General features: G+C 40.8%; 1 protein-coding gene and 1 long non-coding RNA gene across 2 annotated transcripts; both read right to left on the reverse strand.

The window, feature by feature from the left end:
• Positions 1 to 5,485: 5,485 nt before the first annotated feature.
• On the reverse strand, positions 5,486 to 15,466 carry LOC114568988 (multidrug and toxin extrusion protein 1). The gene is made up of 16 exons (XM_028598713.1): positions 15,122 to 15,466; positions 14,186 to 14,287; positions 11,664 to 11,732; positions 11,303 to 11,451; positions 10,625 to 10,667; positions 10,428 to 10,472; positions 10,238 to 10,335; positions 9,270 to 9,367; positions 8,639 to 8,820; positions 8,026 to 8,134; positions 7,189 to 7,264; positions 6,838 to 6,907; positions 6,610 to 6,742; positions 6,403 to 6,497; positions 6,236 to 6,299; positions 5,486 to 6,156 (listed from the first exon to the last, which is right to left on the reverse strand). The coding sequence occupies exons 1-16, from the start codon at positions 15,311 to 15,313 to the stop codon at positions 5,915 to 5,917; spliced, it is 1,767 nt and encodes a 588-aa protein (XP_028454514.1). The 5' UTR covers positions 15,314 to 15,466; the 3' UTR covers positions 5,486 to 5,914.
• A 2,665-nt stretch (positions 15,467 to 18,131) lies between these two features.
• LOC114547786 (uncharacterized) lies at positions 18,132 to 19,040 on the reverse strand. Its single transcript, XR_003691269.1, has 3 exons — positions 18,867 to 19,040; positions 18,723 to 18,794; positions 18,132 to 18,649 (listed from the first exon to the last, which is right to left on the reverse strand). It is a non-coding gene; the product is annotated as an uncharacterized LOC114547786 (long non-coding RNA).
• Positions 19,041 to 19,334: the final 294 nt, after the last annotated feature.

Raw genomic sequence — 19,334 nt, forward strand, 5'->3', positions numbered from 1 at the left:
GACCTTGTACCTTTATCGGTTCAAACAAAGCCCATACGCATTCGTCTCCAGACTTGATGTCTCCAAGTTAGTTAAGCAGAATCAGAATCAACATGTGGGAATGTGATAAACTCTCTTTCAGTATTGTGAGAAAATGCAAAGTCAAATGAATACATGAGAACGTAAGGAATCATGCTTAAATGTAATTGTTGCCATTGCACCTTCTCTATTATTATAACTGTATAGTAGTAATAATAATCAAAATAGCATAATTTTACTCAACAATGTGCTAATACAAACGCAACGCAGCTATCAAGATGAAAGTCATATTTTTGACCTATGCAGTCTTTATACGCCTTTTGTGTAGGTTCTACTCATAGACTGAACAGATTATTTCAATAATGCAGACAATAAGTTGGATATGACTTTGAAATCGCCGTCATCCACACGGAGTTACCATGCAGATGCATCTAAAGCACTTTCTCGGACTTATGCACAAATAAGGGATATACTTAAGAACGTATTATCTGATACTGTCTGATGAGCAGCTTTATCACTGAGTGAATTGTCTGTGGCCTGACAAGAGAAAAGCAGTTATTATACAGTATTAGTATTATACAGACATTCTGCAAATGATTTGGCCAAACAATACCAATAGCTCCTGGCAACACGGTGATTGTTTGTCACCTCCTCAACCTAATTCGCACCCGTGGAGGCCCCAACCAAGGCCGGAGGGATTCCCAGTATGGCGATGAGAGCTGATAAGAGCTGCAGCAGCGTCGCAGGTTAACAGGGCAGGCTTGGTTTGTGATGAGGAGGCAGACAGCGTCCTCTGGTGGAAGCACTAACGTGAAACACGACCAAGACCCGGGGGGAAGATGAGGAAGATGAGCAAAGAATGAAAAATACTGATACACGAGTACTGTTCTTTTCTCTTTTAGACTGAATTCTGCACAGACAAATTGAAATATTTGCCCACTGTGATTCATTTATTCTCTCTACATTTACTCCTATTCAAAGATTATACTCTATCCCAGGATGCATTGGGCAAAAACCAAACACTCAAAGTCCCCCTCCATACTACTTTTAAAGTAAACTTGCAAACTTGCTGTCCTCCTGTATTTCTAATCCCCTCTGGTTGAGGTCCATGTATTTTAAGGTAGATCACTGAGCTCTTTTTTCACGGGAAGAGATGCTTGTCCGTCTTCTTTTTTTCAATCTGCTGAAATTGTACTTTTTTGAGGAAAGTGAGGAGAATAAAGCTATCGAGGAAGCATGAGCCAGTTAAAGCTCAAATGGGCCGTTGCAATGTCAGCTACAGGTAGGTACTGGTATTCTCGTTTGGCTCAAATGTCAATATATATTACAGACAACATCCTGTAATTTTACAATGGTTAAAATGCTGCCCAGAACCATGAGTTAAGTTGAACAGTCAATATACTATTCCTCACCTCCCCCTGTAATGTCAATCCATGTCAGTATGAATTTAATTTACGCTTTAGTCAGGCTGATGAGAAACATGATTTTGTGTCTACATTGCCAAGAAATTGTTTTTTCTCCAGAAGAAATATACTGTAGCTGGGGAGTTTGGGTTTCTCTAATCTCCTACAGAAATTACATAAACAGTGCTTTTCATTTGCATGGCATTGAAAAATTCAGGTTACTTAAGTGAATGTAAAGGTATCGATGATGGTTTATATTAAGCTGTGCTCTGAGCTTATGGATGGAAGATGAAGAGTGTAATGCTGATGAATACTGATCTTACAGTCATTAAGAAGTCATCATCCACTTCCAGACTTTGTCCTGCTCCAGACCCAGGGTTCTTGGAACGTGTGGTTGAAAGCAGTCTGACCAGTGGCTGATCAGCAGGAAGGGGATACACAACTAGGGTTGGGCATCGTTTGGATTTTAACAATTTGATTCCGGTTCTTATCGATTCTCGATTCCGATTCTTTGAGGGGTGCAGTTGAAACGGGTCACATGCCTATTTCACAAATAAGGAACGTTTTATTTAGATTTACAGTTTAGGTTTTAGTTTTACAGTTTTATAGCTTTTTCAACATAAAATAAAGCCACACTAGAGTGCCGCTTACTGTGCTCCAAGGCTGCAACACAACAAGCGCCTGGCCGCTACGGAAACCAAAACTTGCGCATGTTAAATTTGGAACCAAATCCTCCAAACGATTCCAAACGATTCCAATAAAGAAATGATTCCACTGGAATCGTAATTTTTGAAACGATTCCAAGTAGGAATTGGTTCTCGATGCCCAATCCTATACACAAACACTGCAAATAGATATTGAGCTCATTTGACTGACTTATTTTTTAAATGGTGACACATGTCGGTGCATCTCGGTGAATTTGCGCTCTGCTAACCGCTATGCTAGCTAGCAGTCTGAGGCAAAACTTGGGAGGAGCAGCTCATTTTGCGTTTTTTTTTAGTAATGATGGAGCCATTTGCATCCCAACAGGAGACCGTCTAAATCTAGAGTGGAGCAGACCTTTGCCACACATGCTATGGAAGAGAGCACTGATTTTTGGGGCAAGGTCTTTGGTTCACTTCCATTATATGCGAGTGGAGGGGGAATGAAACATTTGTTTCCGGTGGCAAAAAAAAGTTCAACTTTGACCGCAGTGTTCAACAATAATGGTTGCCCGATGACCCGGGAAAGGTAAACACCAAGTCGGACTGTAAAAAAGAAAACAAACAAAAAAACAACCCACTGTTGCCCACCGTTGGGGCATCATCGTATCATAACCATTTGATGTGAATGTGCTGTTGGCCATCAAGAATTGAGTTGGCGATTGATGCTTTTGACGTTTTTTTTTTTATTTTTTTTATTTCTTTTACACTTTTGATGCTTTCAACGTTTTACTTTTTTTTTTTTGACATTTCAACTTTTCAATTTTTGACAGGTTTTTTCAATGTTATTTTTTATGCTTTTTTGGTCTGAATTTTGACACTTTTTTATGTTTTTTGACACTTTTTTTTTGTTTTTTTTCCATGTTTTTCCACAAGGAAAAAAGAAAATTGTATAGTGGCCAGTACAATTTTTTTTTTCGACCAGCTAAGTGAAATAAAAACCTTTGAGCGTTGAACCCTGGACCAGCAAAGTCAAAGCCTCAACCAATAGCAAAGCATTGTGTGTGTGGTTGACACCACTTGGCTATCATTGGCTGTAGTTTCCCCAGTGAGCCATGTGGAGGAGATGTTGATTGTTGTTGTGTGACTGTGCCTTTAGCCTGTTGTTGTTGATCTTGGACAACAGTAAAAATAGCTGTTAGAGGGAGAAGAATCAAATGGCATTCCAAATATCTCTGTAAATGTCTCAAAAACGCAGTCCAATAAGGGGATAAGTCACTGCACTTCCTCCTGCCCTGCAATGACCCCTTTCCCTCCAGTCCCAGTCACCTAACCCTAACACCGCCCCCTCACCCCCCCCCCGCATGCTCAGCTGTTCCCACTTTTCTGCCCTCGCCCTGTAGATATTTAACTCACTCCTGCAGTTTGTCAAGTTGCATAGTTGCTTTTGTTGCTTCATGCCTTCGCTTTCAAGCCTCTAAAACCTGTATCCTGTCTCCCTGAACCCTGTACCCATACTGTATCTGCCTGCACCTTTTCCCTGTAACTTGTGGATTCTGTTACTTCTGTTTTGTTCTGGTTTTTTGTTTGACAATAAATAACAAAACCCCGCCTGTCTGTCTGTGTTAGGGGTCACATTCAACACTATGACACAACATTGTCATTGTCTTTGACCTATGACCCAGCTCTTAGGCCACAACGAATAGGAGGGGGTCGTCACAGTCTTCCCAGCAAAAGAGCCCTGATATTACTTCTTCTAACCCGACAAATATTTTTCATATGGGCTATAAACTGGGTCCAACCAAAATTTTCCTCTTTCATAAAAGTGTAGAGTCCTATAATGATTATCGCTTTTCTTTTGTTTCATTATAAAACTCTAAGCCATATCACACGAATGTATGCTGCAATGGGTTTCCTAAAATTTCACCATTTTCATTTCATCTTCATAGAGAAAATAACCAGCACACTAATTGATAAGGAAATTAGTTAATTTCAGTTCTACATGCTGGGTAAAGGAAAACTGACTTGAATCAAAAGTTGTGACAGTGTCAAATACAAGGAATGCATGAAGCCTACTTTTTCAACCCTTTAAGACCCAAACACTATTTTAGTTTTAAATATCTTCCTTCTTTTTTTAACCTGTACCCTATTTTCCTGTTTTTGTGTCTATGTGATGGGAACAACAGTCTTTGAAATTGCTGTTACACAAGTATAATGAATCAATCATAGTTTACCTACCTAATTTTTTTGAGAAAACTTGCCTTTGAAATCTTTTAAAACAGCAGCGACAGCTGCCATGTTGAATGTAAGCAAAAAGCTGCTTGCCATCGCTTCTCTCTCTTCACGTGTTAAACCCACCAATAGCGCGCCAGGTGGATAAGCCAGTTTGTGATTGGTCCCCACAGATTTGTAACGGAAGCAGGATAGAAAAATGTACAGGTTTCCAGCCTGAGCTGCAGGGAGAAATCAAATCGCCGGCACATTGGGCTGGGTTTACCCAGTCTACCTTCAACCTGCATTCTATCTAATTTCCAACACGAGGCGACTCCCTTTTTCTTTTTTTTGAAAATAAAGCAGGGCATACTTTAGGGCGTGGCTTCACGCTGACCTGTCAATCAGTACAGAGGCTTAGCAATGCATATCCATAGCACTGTGTGGATTTAAATAGTTGTAACTTTGCTTTTAGGTGTTGTCTGCTTTCGTCTAAAACGTTGACCCTCAATGTGTTTAGACTTTATCAAAGTTATTTGGAACATTTTGCTTAGCTGGTAACCTCCCTAGCATTACTCTTTCATCCAAAAATCATCACATCCGGTTTAAAAAAACAAAACAAAATAGCAGCAGGCAAACTGCCAAACTCATGACTTCAAAATGGCAGTCCACAAATCAATGAGTGTTGTCATGGCTGTTAATTTATTTTTACAGTCTATGGTTACAACTTCCCCTGTGTGACCTATGACAAACTTGCAAAAGCACATGGATTTGATTTTTGGTGTTCAGAATTCTTGTTTTAAGTATTATTTCCATAATATGTTAAACACACACACACACACACACACACACACACACACACACACACACACACACACACAGTCTTTTCACTGTGTACCTGAATACCTATACACAAATACATTCAAGTGTCTTCACTTTATTTTCACTTGAACCCAAGGCACAGTGTGTCAACTTCTCAAAAGGTTCTCTTTTAAACCAAAACATCTTCCAAACCTTTTCTTCTTTAACTCTACCTGAGCTACTTAACTTGGCATGTTCAACTAATAGTTTAGTTTATTTTGAACACGTTAAAAAAAATAAAAAGAGAAATGAGAACATGTTAATTTTAGTACAGGCAAGAAAACCAACAAAAATACCCTCACATATATCTTTAAACATTATAGTAAATTATTCAAATTCACTATTATACAGAACCTTACTCTTAGTACTTGTTATGGCGAATCAAACATGCCTAAAGAAATTCTTGCAAAATTGCATTAAGCCATTTTTGCCCTCTATGTGCCATACTAGGCTTGGTTTCATATTGCTGTCCAGACTGTTGTACATTGTAACTTCTCAAAAAATATCTGGGTCTCATTGGCTAGATATTCCACGACTATCGGCTTGTTTGATTCAACTCTCTGCCATTAAGTGGCTGTCCAGTAGTGTATGAAAGGGTTGTTGGCTAAACAGTGCACAAAGCTGCAGACTCAGGGGTTGATCCTCAGTGAGATCAACAGCACCAGTAACCATTTCATTACAAAGTGATTCAGTGTTAACATTTATATTTAGTTTAATGGATGGATGCTATTGATCCTGACAGCCATCAGTCTGAAAACAAGCTTTGAATCATTGGATGACTCATTTCAGCAGCCTGGTGAGGAAGATGTCTGCGATGATTCCAGCGACGAGGATGATGACCATGAGCAGCAATATGAGGCCACGCCATAAAACCAGCTGTGTTACTGACAAAACATTTCCCACTGTAGTAGTAGTGGATTTATTCTGGTCTGCAATATGCGCCTCCTGATATGCGTGGTCCACCTCAGCGATCTCACCACTAGATGCAGTAGTGCTGACCTGGTACTGGTTCTGATTCGAGTCTTGAAGTTTGGAGAGAACCTTTAGTTTTAACAACATACTGTCATATGAGGATGTTTCTGTTAGGGCGTCGGAGCTTACCTTTAACTTTCATCTCAACCATCTCATTTTCTTCTTTGATCTGGACTCCTGCTCTCACAAGAGCCTGATCAGAAACATTAGAAATAGTTATTAACATCAGGTATTAACTTGAAACTCATCTCGAGACAAAGTCAAATTTTGATTGGTCAAGGGATGTAGGTTCGCACCTCTTCAGCAGCCTTCTTCCAATCGAGCTTGCACACAAATGTGATGAAGAAAATCGACTGCATCAACACACAAATGCAAAGTCCTGTCCACAGTCCTTTTTAAAGAGACAAAAGAAGAGTTTTAATGGCTTTCCGAAAACTCTATTTGACAAGCAGGAGATAATACAGCAGTAATTGCAGAACTGTACATTAATGGTCGGGTCTTACCTACAATGCCCATGTTTGCTGCAAACATTAGGGACACACCAATAGGGAAACCAATGAAGTAGTATCCCACCAGGTTACACAGAGCTCCAATCAACTGTTTCCCTGCTCCTCTGAGAACCCCTCCAGCCACACCCTGCCCAAATCAAACAGAGATTTGGTCAAATCACATTCTGTATATGTCAATATTAGGTCTAAAATCCTGATTACTACCATTAGGTTGTTTCTCACCGCAACAGCATCAACAAGATGCATGAAGCCAAATATGATCATGACGTCAGCAACCCTCTGTACAATGTCTCTAAAAAATGCAGATAGAGATTATTGGTAGACACTAAAAGATGTTTTGACAAAGGTTCTTTACTTAGGTAACTGTAGAAAAACCATCTCCAGCTGACATATAAATACAATTAACAGATTAGCTTTGTTTAGTTTAACTGAAATGGAACAAACTGGGCAACAGATACTGTATGGCAGACTCTGCGAATGTTATGTTAAAGTTATGACGGTGTCATGTCAGTCTTATGCACACCCCCCTTCAAATAAAATGTTACAGAGTATTGTGTCAAAGACTTTACTTACTGTTCTGATGTAAAGATGTAGCCTATGACATTTCTGGCGAGGCTGAGGCTGGCTCCAATGAAACATGCAATTATGACTGTCATGGGGAGAAACTGACATATTATAATTACCAGGGAAGAGGTGAACACAAGAAAGTAGAATATTATGAATGGATGGTTCAAGTGTAAGAAGAAGCTCAAAACTGTGGTGTGTACAATAATTGCAATGATTCATTTTAAATATAAAGTGTGACTATTGATTCAATCTGAGAGATTACAAGGAATCTCTTATAGCTCTTGTAATGGGTCAAAAATTCAATTAAATTCCTCTCTCCGTATTCGGAGTTCAAAGTGAAGGGCGTTGCAGGCATCATGTACAGTAGAGGATGGACACCTGACCCAAGCCTGACGGACCCGATGGTACCCGATGGTACCCGATGGTACCCGATGGGCCGGGCCGGGTTCGGAGAGATATTTAGAAATGATGTTCGGGTTCGGGTCGGGCTCGGTCACATCAGCGCATTGAATATTTTAAATTTAAAACAGCTTATTATGTAGCTACGGGCCTGTGTTAACGTGCGCTTGTTGCCCCATGTGCGCTGATGTGCTCATCTGTTGACATTTCCGAATGCCTTCCTACATTTGCTTAATAAAAGCGGGCTTTTCACACAAACAAATGTACATGTTCATTGGTATGATAATTTTTTTTTATTTTAACTGTCGGGCTCGGACATAAATATCTTAATGCCTGTCGGGCACGGGCCGGGTTCGGTTACTGCTCTGTCGGACGCGGCCCGGGCTTGGACAGAAAAATGTGGCCCAATCCGCACTCTAATGTACAGTATGCATGGGGTCTTACATGCACAAACGATGGGGACTTTGGAAGACAGTTTGGCCTGCTCTATGTTTCCTGCACCAAGAGCATTCCCAACCCGTACACTGGCAGCAGCAGCAAATCCAAGTGGGAACTATAAGAAGAAATAGAGCAGTTATTACCAAAAGTGTATTAGTGCAACTTATGCTTAACCATTATTTTACTAGAGCTATGACCAGTACACAAACAGAGGGTTAGAGGTAGGGCTGCAACTAACAATTATTTTAATAGTTGATTAATCTGTTGATTATTTTCTTGATTAATCGATTAGTAATGTGGTCTATAAATTGCCAGAAAATGGGGGGTCGATCAGTATTTTTCAAAGCCCAAGTTGACGTCCTCAAATGTCTTGTTTTGTCCACAACCCCAAGGTATTCGGTTTACTGTCATAGAGAAGTGAATGAAATTAAAAACATTTAAGAAGCTGGAATCAGAGAATTTTCACATTTTTTCTTCAAAACATTACTAAGATTAATTGATTATCAAAATAGTTGGCAATTATTTAAATAGTTAACTAATTGATTTATCTTTGCAGCTCTAGTTAACAGTTAAAATTAATACATAATGATGGGCGGGGAAACACATTTAGAAGGGTTACCATGTAAGCTAAGGCCGCCAGCTCATAAGTTATAGAATGAGCTCCCAGCTCAGTCTCACTGATCACTCCGGCCAGGAATCCACCTATTTCAAATATCCACCACTCCAGACAAAGCATGAGCATACTGGGGATGGCCAGCCGGACAAAGGGTCCCCACTCCTGCAGACAGTCCAGTGTCCAACCTGTGGGTCAGAGGTCTTTACGTTAAGCTACAGGTTATCTTAACCTGTAGCTTTTAACATTTTATGCTTTTAGCATAGCAGGTTAACTCCTGCTATGCTAAAATCACAATACAGAAAAGGATGGACATATGTTGGTGTAATAAAGTGGGCTTCAAGCTTAATAGAGCCAAGGTTAAAATGGTTCACTCAATACATAAATAGATGTGCAAACGTTTTGTTCAAGTCAGAACAGCCTTCTGACAAATTACGTCACACTGTAAAAAAACGGGAATGTAACAAAAACTATTTAGAAGTTCTGAAAGACCAGAGACTTGAATGATGAAAGAGGATGAAATTACTGGATAGAATAAGACAATGACTGCAGTCAACCCCATAAGAATAAAAGATATTTAATCAATTGCATGTACGTTGTGGTCAAATATCTCAAAAACAATGAGAAAACAACTGACCTCCCCATGTGGCCTTGTGCAGACCCCTGCAGCAGATGTACGCGAATAAGATAACAGCCAGCAAATACTGTGAGATAGCATTGGCTGCAGCAGATCCACTTAAAGAAAAACAAAAAATTGGGGTACAGATGATCATTCAGATTAATAAACAAAAGATGTTACTTCATAATAACACTCTGCACAATGCCATCCAATACAACAATTGAGTAATGAACACTATTTTTGACAAATGATGATAATAGATTTTGAATTGTACATTTGTTACATTAAATTTAAAAGGCATTTATATCTGTTATGTTGGATTGGTATAGTCTTATCAGGGTAGGACAGAAAGATTGATTGATCAATCAAACAAAACCAAAAAATGTTTTTGGTCATTCACTGAACTATATTTACCATATTATATGAAGTACAAGTTCCTTCAATTCAGGGACATAACAATAATACTTTTTAGGTGCTGACCAAATTGCCTCCTTAGTATCTAGTATTGAAAAATGCCTCGTAATTCAATAGCAAATGTCAATACCTAAGGAGTAAATCTCATCAGCGTTAGTGAGCCAATAAGCAGGCAGCATGCTTCTACCAAGATCCTATACTGCTGGTGATTGGCTGTCTACACATCGTGGAGGCATGCAGGAAAAACACACCGAGACAGGGCACACATGTGTGTGTGTTGTTTTAATTTGAGAGGCTACATACTGTAGATACAAAGGAGCAGAAAAAAAGGATTTGTACCATAATGTGTAATGTTTTAATGTCATTTTGTTAAAATAAATTTTATAAAATTCTCTAAGGTATTGTTCAAGGCCTAGAATGTAAGTCACTATATTGGTATTGGTGCTGGTATCACACTTTTTTGAACAATATCCAGGCCTACATCTGATTGTTTCTTAATGACATCATTGAGTGTTATAATGTGCTAATAATTACTAAGCTCCACTACAAAATATTAAGGCTGGAAAACTTACGCAACGCCCAAATCCAGACAGTAGAGGAAGACGTAGTTGATGATTGCGTTGAGGATATTTGCAATCACTCCTGTCACAACCTGAGGCCATATAATTCCCTGTAAACAACAGCACCTGGTATCAATATCAGTTTTAATAACTATGGTTCAGCCATAAACTTTAACATTTAGTGTAGTTTGCATTGCTGTACCTGGTTTTGAAGATACCTCCCTTGAAGCTGGTACATAAAGGCAGCCTGAAAATGAAAACAGAAAAATGTATCAGTGTTACTTTGGCATAGTGTTGGCAAATTTGAGCTTGAGAGTAATGATCATGCAGAAATTTAAAACCTCTGTATGTTTTGTATTAATATCTTCATACAAAGGGTTTAGAATGTACCAAACTCACCGGCAGAGCAGGCATGAAGATCTTCACATACAGCTGGGCGATACTTGAGGCAGAAAGATAACAAACAAATGTGCATTTCATTGTTGGGTGGAAAAACATGGCTGTACATAAACACAACTCTGAATGAATACTTTTGTACCTCTGTATCTTCTGAATGTGTAAACAATCAGCTTTCTCCTAACATTTGCCATAAATATACCTAAAAGGTGACAGTGTTTAGCTTTTTTATGCTGCCCCCAAGTGGCAAAAAAAAGTTTATGCAGGTGTAAAGGATAATTTGCTTGTTTTTTCAACTTGGACCCTATTTTCCCATGCATCAGTGTTTTAGTGACTAATGTGAACAAAAACCTTTCGCTTAGCAGATTTATAACGGCACATCCTGAAACACACTGCAGGGCCTTATGACAAGTCAAAACTCAATATAACATGAATACTGGGCTTCCATAGGAATGCTTACCAAAGTTTTGGCACATTTTACTGTGTATTGATTAGTAAGTGGGTACATTTTATTTATAAAGCACCTTTTAAAACCATGTTTACAAGGTGCTGTACAGTGCAACATTGAGTAAAAATAGACAGTTAAAACGGGGAAAGAGGATAACAGATAAGTGTTAAGTCAGTCTCAATAAGACCACATGTACAGCGGTGTCTCTAAAGGGAAATTAAATAATGACCGACCTGGCAACCTCTGGGCTCTGTTTGACAGCCAGTAGGAGAGGTTCAGTGTTGATGAGGATAGCCCAGCAGGGGAAACAGGCCAGCAGCAGAATCAGAACCCCCCTCTGGAGAATCACACCCACACGCTTCAAGTTACCGCTCCCATACGTCTGCATGAAACAGGTAGACAGATACTTATATAAGCAGAGATGTAAAACACCAAATCACGCCAATAACCAAAGAAAACTAACATGATACAAAAGCTCCTTGTTGCGTTGTTTTAAAGGGGACCCCAGGACTACCTGGGAACGCAGCAGTAGCAGTTGTGTTTGTCTTGGTTAGATAAAGGAAGTGAAAGAACAACCTCTGGTGAGAACACTACCTGAGATATGAGGGTATCACAAGTTAACGACAAACCAGTGCCAATGGAAATACCGGTGACATTAACCACCTGCAAAAAAAATAAAGAAAAAAATAAACAATTAAGAGAAAAACTTCAACATTAAAAGATATCTATTTTTTAATATCAACAGTATCTCACAAAAGTGAGTACACCCCTCACATTTTAGTAAATATGTCATTAGATCTTTTAATGGGAAAACACTGAAAAAATTACACTTTGCTACAATGTAAAGTATTAAAGGGGTGATAGAATGATTATATAGGGTATTTCACACTGTTCCTTATGGTCTCCTAACGGGGTATGTAACATTGGTTGGGCTGAAAATGGCCTGGTTGATATTTTATGGGCCCTTATGCATCCCTGTGTTTTGGCCCTATTTGTAACAAGAACTTTTCTTCCAAATATGGTATGCTCATGAATATTTAGATGAGCTGTGCGCTGATTGGTTGAGCGAATCGCCATACACACACATTAGAGACGCGCGCTGATTGGTTGAGCGAATCCCCAATACACACACATTAGAGATGCAACAGAATGTCATATTCCAAACACTGCAATGTTTCGTTACCAAATTCACTTCTGAGACTTTTTTAATGCGAGAAATCAACTATATAAAGCTCAAATACGGGCCGTTTTTTTTACGAAAATTGATGACTAATTGCAAATTTGTTAAGACGTGTCAGACTTTAGGAGCTCCACACAGTCTGACGAGAAAGCGGCAGCCTGCTGGGCTCCATACCCAGGGCAAAGTCACCCTTTGTGGATACTGCACTACGGGGCTCCGCGGCCAGCTGCCGGCATAACTATAATATATTTACGGTTTGAATTTCGTCACGCCAATTATATAACATCTACCCCAATGTCTTATAAAGCTAACCGTTGTGTCAGATTTGATTTTAAGGCATTTTTATGAATGCCAGGTGTCTTGTTAGGACGAGCAGCTAGCAAGCTTTTTGTCCCATTCAATACAATGGGAAACGATTGCAGCTAGCTAGCGACACTTTCGGCATAACTATAGTATATTTACAGTTTGAAATTCGTCACGCCACTTATATAACATCTACCCCGATGTCTTATAAAGCTAACCGTTGTGTCCAATTTGATTTTAAGGCATTTTTATGAAGGCGAGGCGTCTTGTTAGGATGAGCAGCTTGCTAGCTATATGTCCCATTCAATACAATGGGAAACGATTGCAGCTAGCTAGCTACACTTTCGGCATAACTATAATATATTTACAGTTTGAATTTCGTCACGGCACTTATATCAGAGCTACCCCAAGGTCTTACAAAGCTAACCGTTGTGTCCGATTTGAATTTTTATGAATGTCAGAGGTCTCGTTAGGAGGAGGCTAGCTAACTCTCATTGATGGACTCCAGCTCACAGCGGCTCTATCAATGAGACTCGCGGACAAGAGGCGTTTATTTCCTTGATTGTTTGTTTAAATAACTCAACACACATATCCATTATAAGATTAACTGGAACCTGCGGGCTGCGGTACGAGATTGCGGGCGTAACAAGCTCGCTGACCGCGCTCTCAGTCACTCACTGGCCGGCCGGTAGCAGGAAGAGGGTAGGGAGAACAGTGAGGTGCAGGCCCTGGAGCTCTGTCAGGGCAGTGGCGTTTGGTGGTCCAGTCACCCAGAATGAATTTTGTAATGGAATAGCAGAGATCTGCCTGACCTAGATTCAGAAGACTACCTGATCTCAGGTCAGTTGTGTAGCCTATGTAAATGTTGGGGAGTGACTGTTCTCTTAATACAACCATGGGCGTGACAAAGGTACAGGTCCTGAGATGCTTAGGTCAGCTTCTAGCTTTGTTGAGATTCGCCGTTTTCAGCGGCAGTTTCAAAATATGAGATTTTCATAGTAAAGGGGTGTCAATGGGATTTTGAGCTTCTATGTAGCCTATGTCCTATTTCCCCACCGAACTGTCGTTATTCAACTATGATGGTTTTGCATTCTATCACCCCTTTAAGTGTACAGCTTATATAACTAAATAAATTGTAAATGTGCTGTCCCCTCAAAATAACAACACACAGCCATTAATGTCTAAACCGCTGGCAACAAAAGTAAGTTCACCCCTATGTTAAATTCCCATAGATGCAGGCAGATTTTTATTTTTAAAGGCCAATTATTTCATGGATCCAGGATACTATGCATCCTGATAAAGTTCCCTTGGCCTTTGGAATTAAAATAGCCCCACATCATCACATACCCTTCACCATACTTAGAGATTGGCATGGTTTTATGTCGGTTAGCCTAATAGCTAGTTTGATTTGCATTGAGAGATGATTTTATGGAAAGTACCCCATGCCAATCTCTAGGTATGGTGAAGGGCATGTGATGATGTGGGGCTATTTTAATTCCAAAGGCCAAGGGAACTTTATCAGGATGAATAGTATCCTGGATCCACGAAATAACTGGCCTCTAAATCAGATGCCAGTACTGGCAGGCTGGGATACCAGTTCAAACCCAGATAGGATTAGAGAAAGCCTCCTCACCGAAATTGCTAATGCCACTGCTGCAAGTTCAGTTTTCCCCAGGTGACCACAGAACACAGTGCTGACGAAACTGATCATAAAGACCATCAACTGGGAAATGATCTGGAGTACAAACACAAATATCAGTCCTCATTTTCATCTTAATACACAAGGCAGATATTTCATACAAAATAAATACAAACATATGAGGCATTATAGACATTTCCAGTGAGTGAAGACCTAATGGATATCATAAGCCTTGTTGTATAAATATAACTACGTATTTCTGATAACCAACTAAATACCATGCAATGGTTGAACGTAGGCATGCATTTGTTTAGAGGTGGCTTGCTATGTATTAACAGTGACACCATTGAACTGTACTTTAAAATGGTTCCTATACTGGACTGATTGTTCTGTCTGAATGTTTGTTTTTAGTTCTATTTTAGATTTGATCTTTTTTTCTTTTCTTAGTAGCCTACACGTATTATTCCTGTTTTTATTATAGCACCGTGACAAACAGTGTGAGAAACAACTTTTCGTTTCTTCTGGTATGCAGGTACTGAGTGAATTGACAAATAAAGTGATCATACTGAATACAATGTAATGGTCTAACGTTATAACAAACTAATATAAGACACAGCAACTCTAATAGGCCTACATCCCGTTACATTTTGAAACAAAAGCATGACCAAAAGCCAGTGAGTAAGCCTAAAGTTATGCTATGTTTACACCATCTTCAATAATAATTATAATCTTACACAAGACTGGGTTTATGTACTTAGTATGTAGCCCATACTGTATTCCTTATTAAATGTATGCTTCATAAAGTTATAAACTAATTAATGCAAACACAATGCACAGACAGCAAACAGAACAGAACATTTACGGCACCACTCAAGCAACAGTTAACGTTACTGTTCAAAAAGGAAAAACGCAGTTCCAAACTATTCTTACCACTGGTCCCGCTAACTTGAAAAGTTGTACCAGCTCATGCCGGTAGTCCGGCGGGATGAAGCAACGCATGTTCTTCAGGCAGGAGCCGCGGCTATCACCGGAGCCTTGAACAGAAGCAGCCGCTTTACCTACTTCTAAATCTTCTTTCACTCCCTCGGAATATGTAATTGGTGTTTTAATAGAACCGTCCATGACTACGGTGTTCTCAACAGACAGACCGCTTTCCCTTTAACAGCGGTGTGTTACGGAGGAAGGGTTATTACCATATACTGTCTATGGTTATTACTCGCGTGGTTCAGGAGTTCCCTCTGCCAACCAGCTCGTGCAGCACTTTTCGGCCGTCACAGGGTAGATCTGATGTTGCATTCAAGTGCACACCATGGTTCCGTTAACTTGGTTTTTACTATGACTTCAACAGATTGTCTGGGATCCGAATGCGCTCCAGTAATACAGTAGCCTGTGTGTGGCCGCGTGTGTGTGTGTGTGTGTGTGTGTGTGTGTGTCACATCCAAGTATGTGCCTCTCAGACTACTATTACTGTAATAAATGTGCCTTAGCCCTTGTGTATATCAGCTAAATTGGGCCACTTTTTGGTAAATCGTTTGGGACAATAATACAATACCATATATGCATTTTCCATGTGTTTTTATGATTAATAATGACTGTTTTTGATAATTTTGTGTTGAAATTATGTAATAAAATATATTATTTAGGCCCTACAGTTCTTGAAACATCAGCTGTGCCAACTTTTTTGTTAGGTAAAATGGGCCAGCTGTTTCAGGTACAATGGGCCAGTCAAACTGGGGAAATAGTATCAATTTTAATTTTAAAACACAGTTGCTTATACAGCCACATAACATTTAACATGTGTATATTCATATGTGCCATTAAAAAAAGTCAATTTTGGAGAGCATAGATCAGTGAACTGATGTCAGTGGGGTGTGTGTGTGTGTGTGTGTGTGTGTGTGTGTGTGTGTGTGTGTGTGTGTGTGTGTGTGTGTGTGTGTGTACAACACATTTAGAACGAAATATGCAAATTACAAAAATTCACATTTAAAATTGATAACTGATAGGTTTGTGTGTGATGAAAACATTTTTCAAACACAGAAACCATCGTCATTACAGATACCATTGTCTTCACCACAGCTCTCATGAAACCAGGCCGTACATGGATCACATTTTACCTATTCCTCAGTAGCCTTAGGGTCATTTGGGTCACCATAGTGGGTGTTGCAGACTTTGCAAGGTGATTTGCTTCTCTTGCCCTGCTTTTTTTTCCACTTTTGGTTGCTTGTTGCCCGGGTACTTGCTGGCTTGCTTGGCTGGTTGCTTGCTGGATGACTTTTTTGTTTTAATATATTCAATGTGTTGCTCACTTGTGAGGTTATATGATGGTGGCTTCACTCTCTTTCTGATGGCCCTCCCTTTGCGGCATTGACATCAAGTCAGTGAATGTGACCGATCTCACAGACTGAACAGAAAGAAAATAACAAAAAGAGCCTAAGTTATTGCAAGAAATAGAATTATTATTTGGTGTACATTTTATATGATTAGGGACTAAATTGTGTGTATGTGTGTGTGCGTGCGTGCATGCATGAATGTGCATGCATATGTTTGCGTGAGCATGCATGTGTAACATGTCATGTAGCCTAAGTTTGAAAAGTAGTATAAAATATCACTTACTGTGGAGGTGGAAGGTCCCTCAGCCTGGGAGTGGATTTCTTCCTGTGATGTGAACTGATTGAAGAGGTCATTATCTTCTTCCGGTACATCCTCCAACACAACCTCTTCAAGCACCACCTTCTGATCTTCTGCGAAAAAGTACTGTGGTTCCACAGGTAGCAGGGGTGTCAGGGAAGCAGAGGACTGAGGTCTGGCTGGCGGGTGGGAGGGCTGATGTCCAGAGAGCAGGGCTGATGGCTAGCGGGCAGAGTGGGTCAAGGTCAGCAGGGGTGACCATGGTCCAGTGGGCGGGGGTAAGAGACACTGCGGCCTTGTGGGCGGGGTTGGGAGAGACTACGGCCTTGTGGGCGGGAATCTTAGAGTGGATGGTAGCACTCTTTCGGTAGTCTTGCTGGGGGCAAAAGCAGTCTCAGGGAGAATATCTTTATTGAGAGGCAACATCCCCGTCCCCCGGAACCCTGCCTGGGCATTTTCAATAGTGGCAGCCTTTGCCCAAGCCCTGCTGAACACCGCACATAACTCCATCCTTGACAGCTTCTGCCCAGCTATCATCCTCCACTTCCTCCCTTCCTGGTCCCAGTGGTGTTTTAGACTCTTGAAGAGGGCCTTGTCCGCCGATTGCAGCGCATGGGTTGTGTGGGCAGGGTAGCACATGATGTGCACATTCTTGCTCTTCAGTAGCTTAATAAACTCCAGGTTATAGACATGGCTACTGTGGCCATCAAGGAGGAGAAGGTGGGGCCTGGGGTCATCCCTTAGGAGGGACTGAATGAACATTTGACCCCACTCCAGAAAGAGGTCAGAGGTAAACCAGCCATTGTCTGGTCTGAACACCTTACGCTGGTGTTCTCCGGGCATCCCTGTAGCCACTCAGAACAAACACGCTTGCCCTTAAAAATAATTATCGTATGTGCCTTCTGCATTGAACGCTGCCAGACAAGTTGTTGTCTCCCCCTTCTCTCCGGCACACACCTCCACACATGGCTGGCCAACCTGTCCAACGACCTTTGTCGAACTGAACTGGTCCTGAAGCCCAGACTCGTCACAGTTCCATATGTGGCAACGCGAGAGTGGCCTATGGCACTCGAGAAACTAAAAATGTCCGACAACGCCATTTGTGATAGGCCCAGGACCTTTAAAAAGCACACAGGTCCATTCTCAAAATCAGGGATCAGAGACAAAGTAATTATAAAAATATACAATTTTATTTAGTTAAATATTCTTTTAAAATAGCAATATGTTTTCTGTTAGAAATTAATAAATACGTAATGATATTAGAAAAATAATAAACAAAACACAATTCAAATCAATAAACCATCATGCATAATGAAAAAGAAAGAAAAATCAAACAAAATCAACCAAAATAACAAGAACAAAAACCCACATGCAATATGTACAACAGTTAATACAATATGTACAGAGCCAGTTTTGTACCAGTTTCCAGACTGCTTTTGTACTAGAATCCAGATCACTTTTGTACTAGTATCCACTTTTGTACTAGTATCCAAACCACTTTTGTACTAGTATCCACTTTTGTACTAGTATCCAGACCACTTTTGTACTAGTATCCTGACCACTTTTGTACTAGTATCCACTTTTGTACTAGTATCCAGACCACTTTTGTACTAGTATCCAGACCACTTTTGTACTAGTATCCACTTTTGTACTAGTATCCAGACCACTTTTGTACTAGTATCGAGACCACTTTTGTACTAGTATCCAGACCACTTTTACCGGAACAGCCTCAGTGGGGGGAAGAACGCGCCGGGGAGTACTGGCCCTTTAATTAGTTGTGGCACCACGATAGCCCCACAGCAGCATGTATGAGACTGCAGCCCGGTCCAGCTGTGTTGTGAAACACACCATTAAAACAGGACCGCAATGAATTTAAAGCAAACAGGCAAACACAGCAACTTACCGATTTACAGGACAGGCCGCCCTCAGACCCCGGCGGAGGCACCCTCTCCGCGCACGTGCACAGCGGCCCACACTATAACAAATAAGACTATGTCAGATCTTGATAACGCCCAAATGGGTCGAAACAGGGAGGCATGCAGCTTACTGAGACGCCCAACGCCAGCAGCCCAGGTAGGCTATACATCTTCCCACACGGGGACATCCCCAGCCAAGACAGGGTCGGCTCACACCACAGCAAACGGACGACCTAGGGCAGCGGCAAAAAGTGTGCAGCACACCAGCCCTGACACGCCTCCACACCCAACAGGAGAAGACAGAAAAAAACGAGTCTACACACAGGCTTAAATAGAGCCCCCACCTGTTCCCAATCAAAGGGGATGAGCCCCAGGTGTGCTGGTGCGCACTCCCGTGCACAGGTAAGGGGGAGGGGCAAACCTCATCCTGTCACGCATATATGTGACGGTGTGCCCTCAATACCCAGCTCGACCAAAAGGCTCTCATACTGGTTAAACCACTGGCTAACCACCTCTTTGTTGAGTCCAACAGCCCGTGCTGCAGACAGGACCTCTGGCTTGTGCATCCCAAGCTCTGGGTTGCGCTTTAGAAAGTTCTG

Source organism: Perca flavescens, chromosome 2 (assembly GCF_004354835.1).
Source record: "Perca flavescens isolate YP-PL-M2 chromosome 2, PFLA_1.0, whole genome shotgun sequence".
NCBI lineage: Eukaryota > Metazoa > Chordata > Actinopteri > Perciformes > Percidae > Perca > Perca flavescens.

What these genes read in the sequence shown, in the direction of transcription:
- LOC114568988 (XM_028598713.1), bottom strand. Translation starts at nt 15,313, where the DNA reads ATGGACGGTTCTATTAAAACACCAATTACATATTCCGAGGGAGTGAAA. An exon ending in TACATCTTTACATCAGAACA is followed by an intron (nt 6,908 to 7,188) that starts GTAAGTAAAGTC and finishes TGCATTTTTTAG; the next exon opens with AGACATTGTACAGAGGGTTG. An exon ending in ATCTTGTTGATGCTGTTGCG is followed by an intron (nt 6,743 to 6,837) that starts GTGAGAAACAAC and finishes TGATTTGGGCAG; the next exon opens with GGTGTGGCTGGAGGGGTTCT.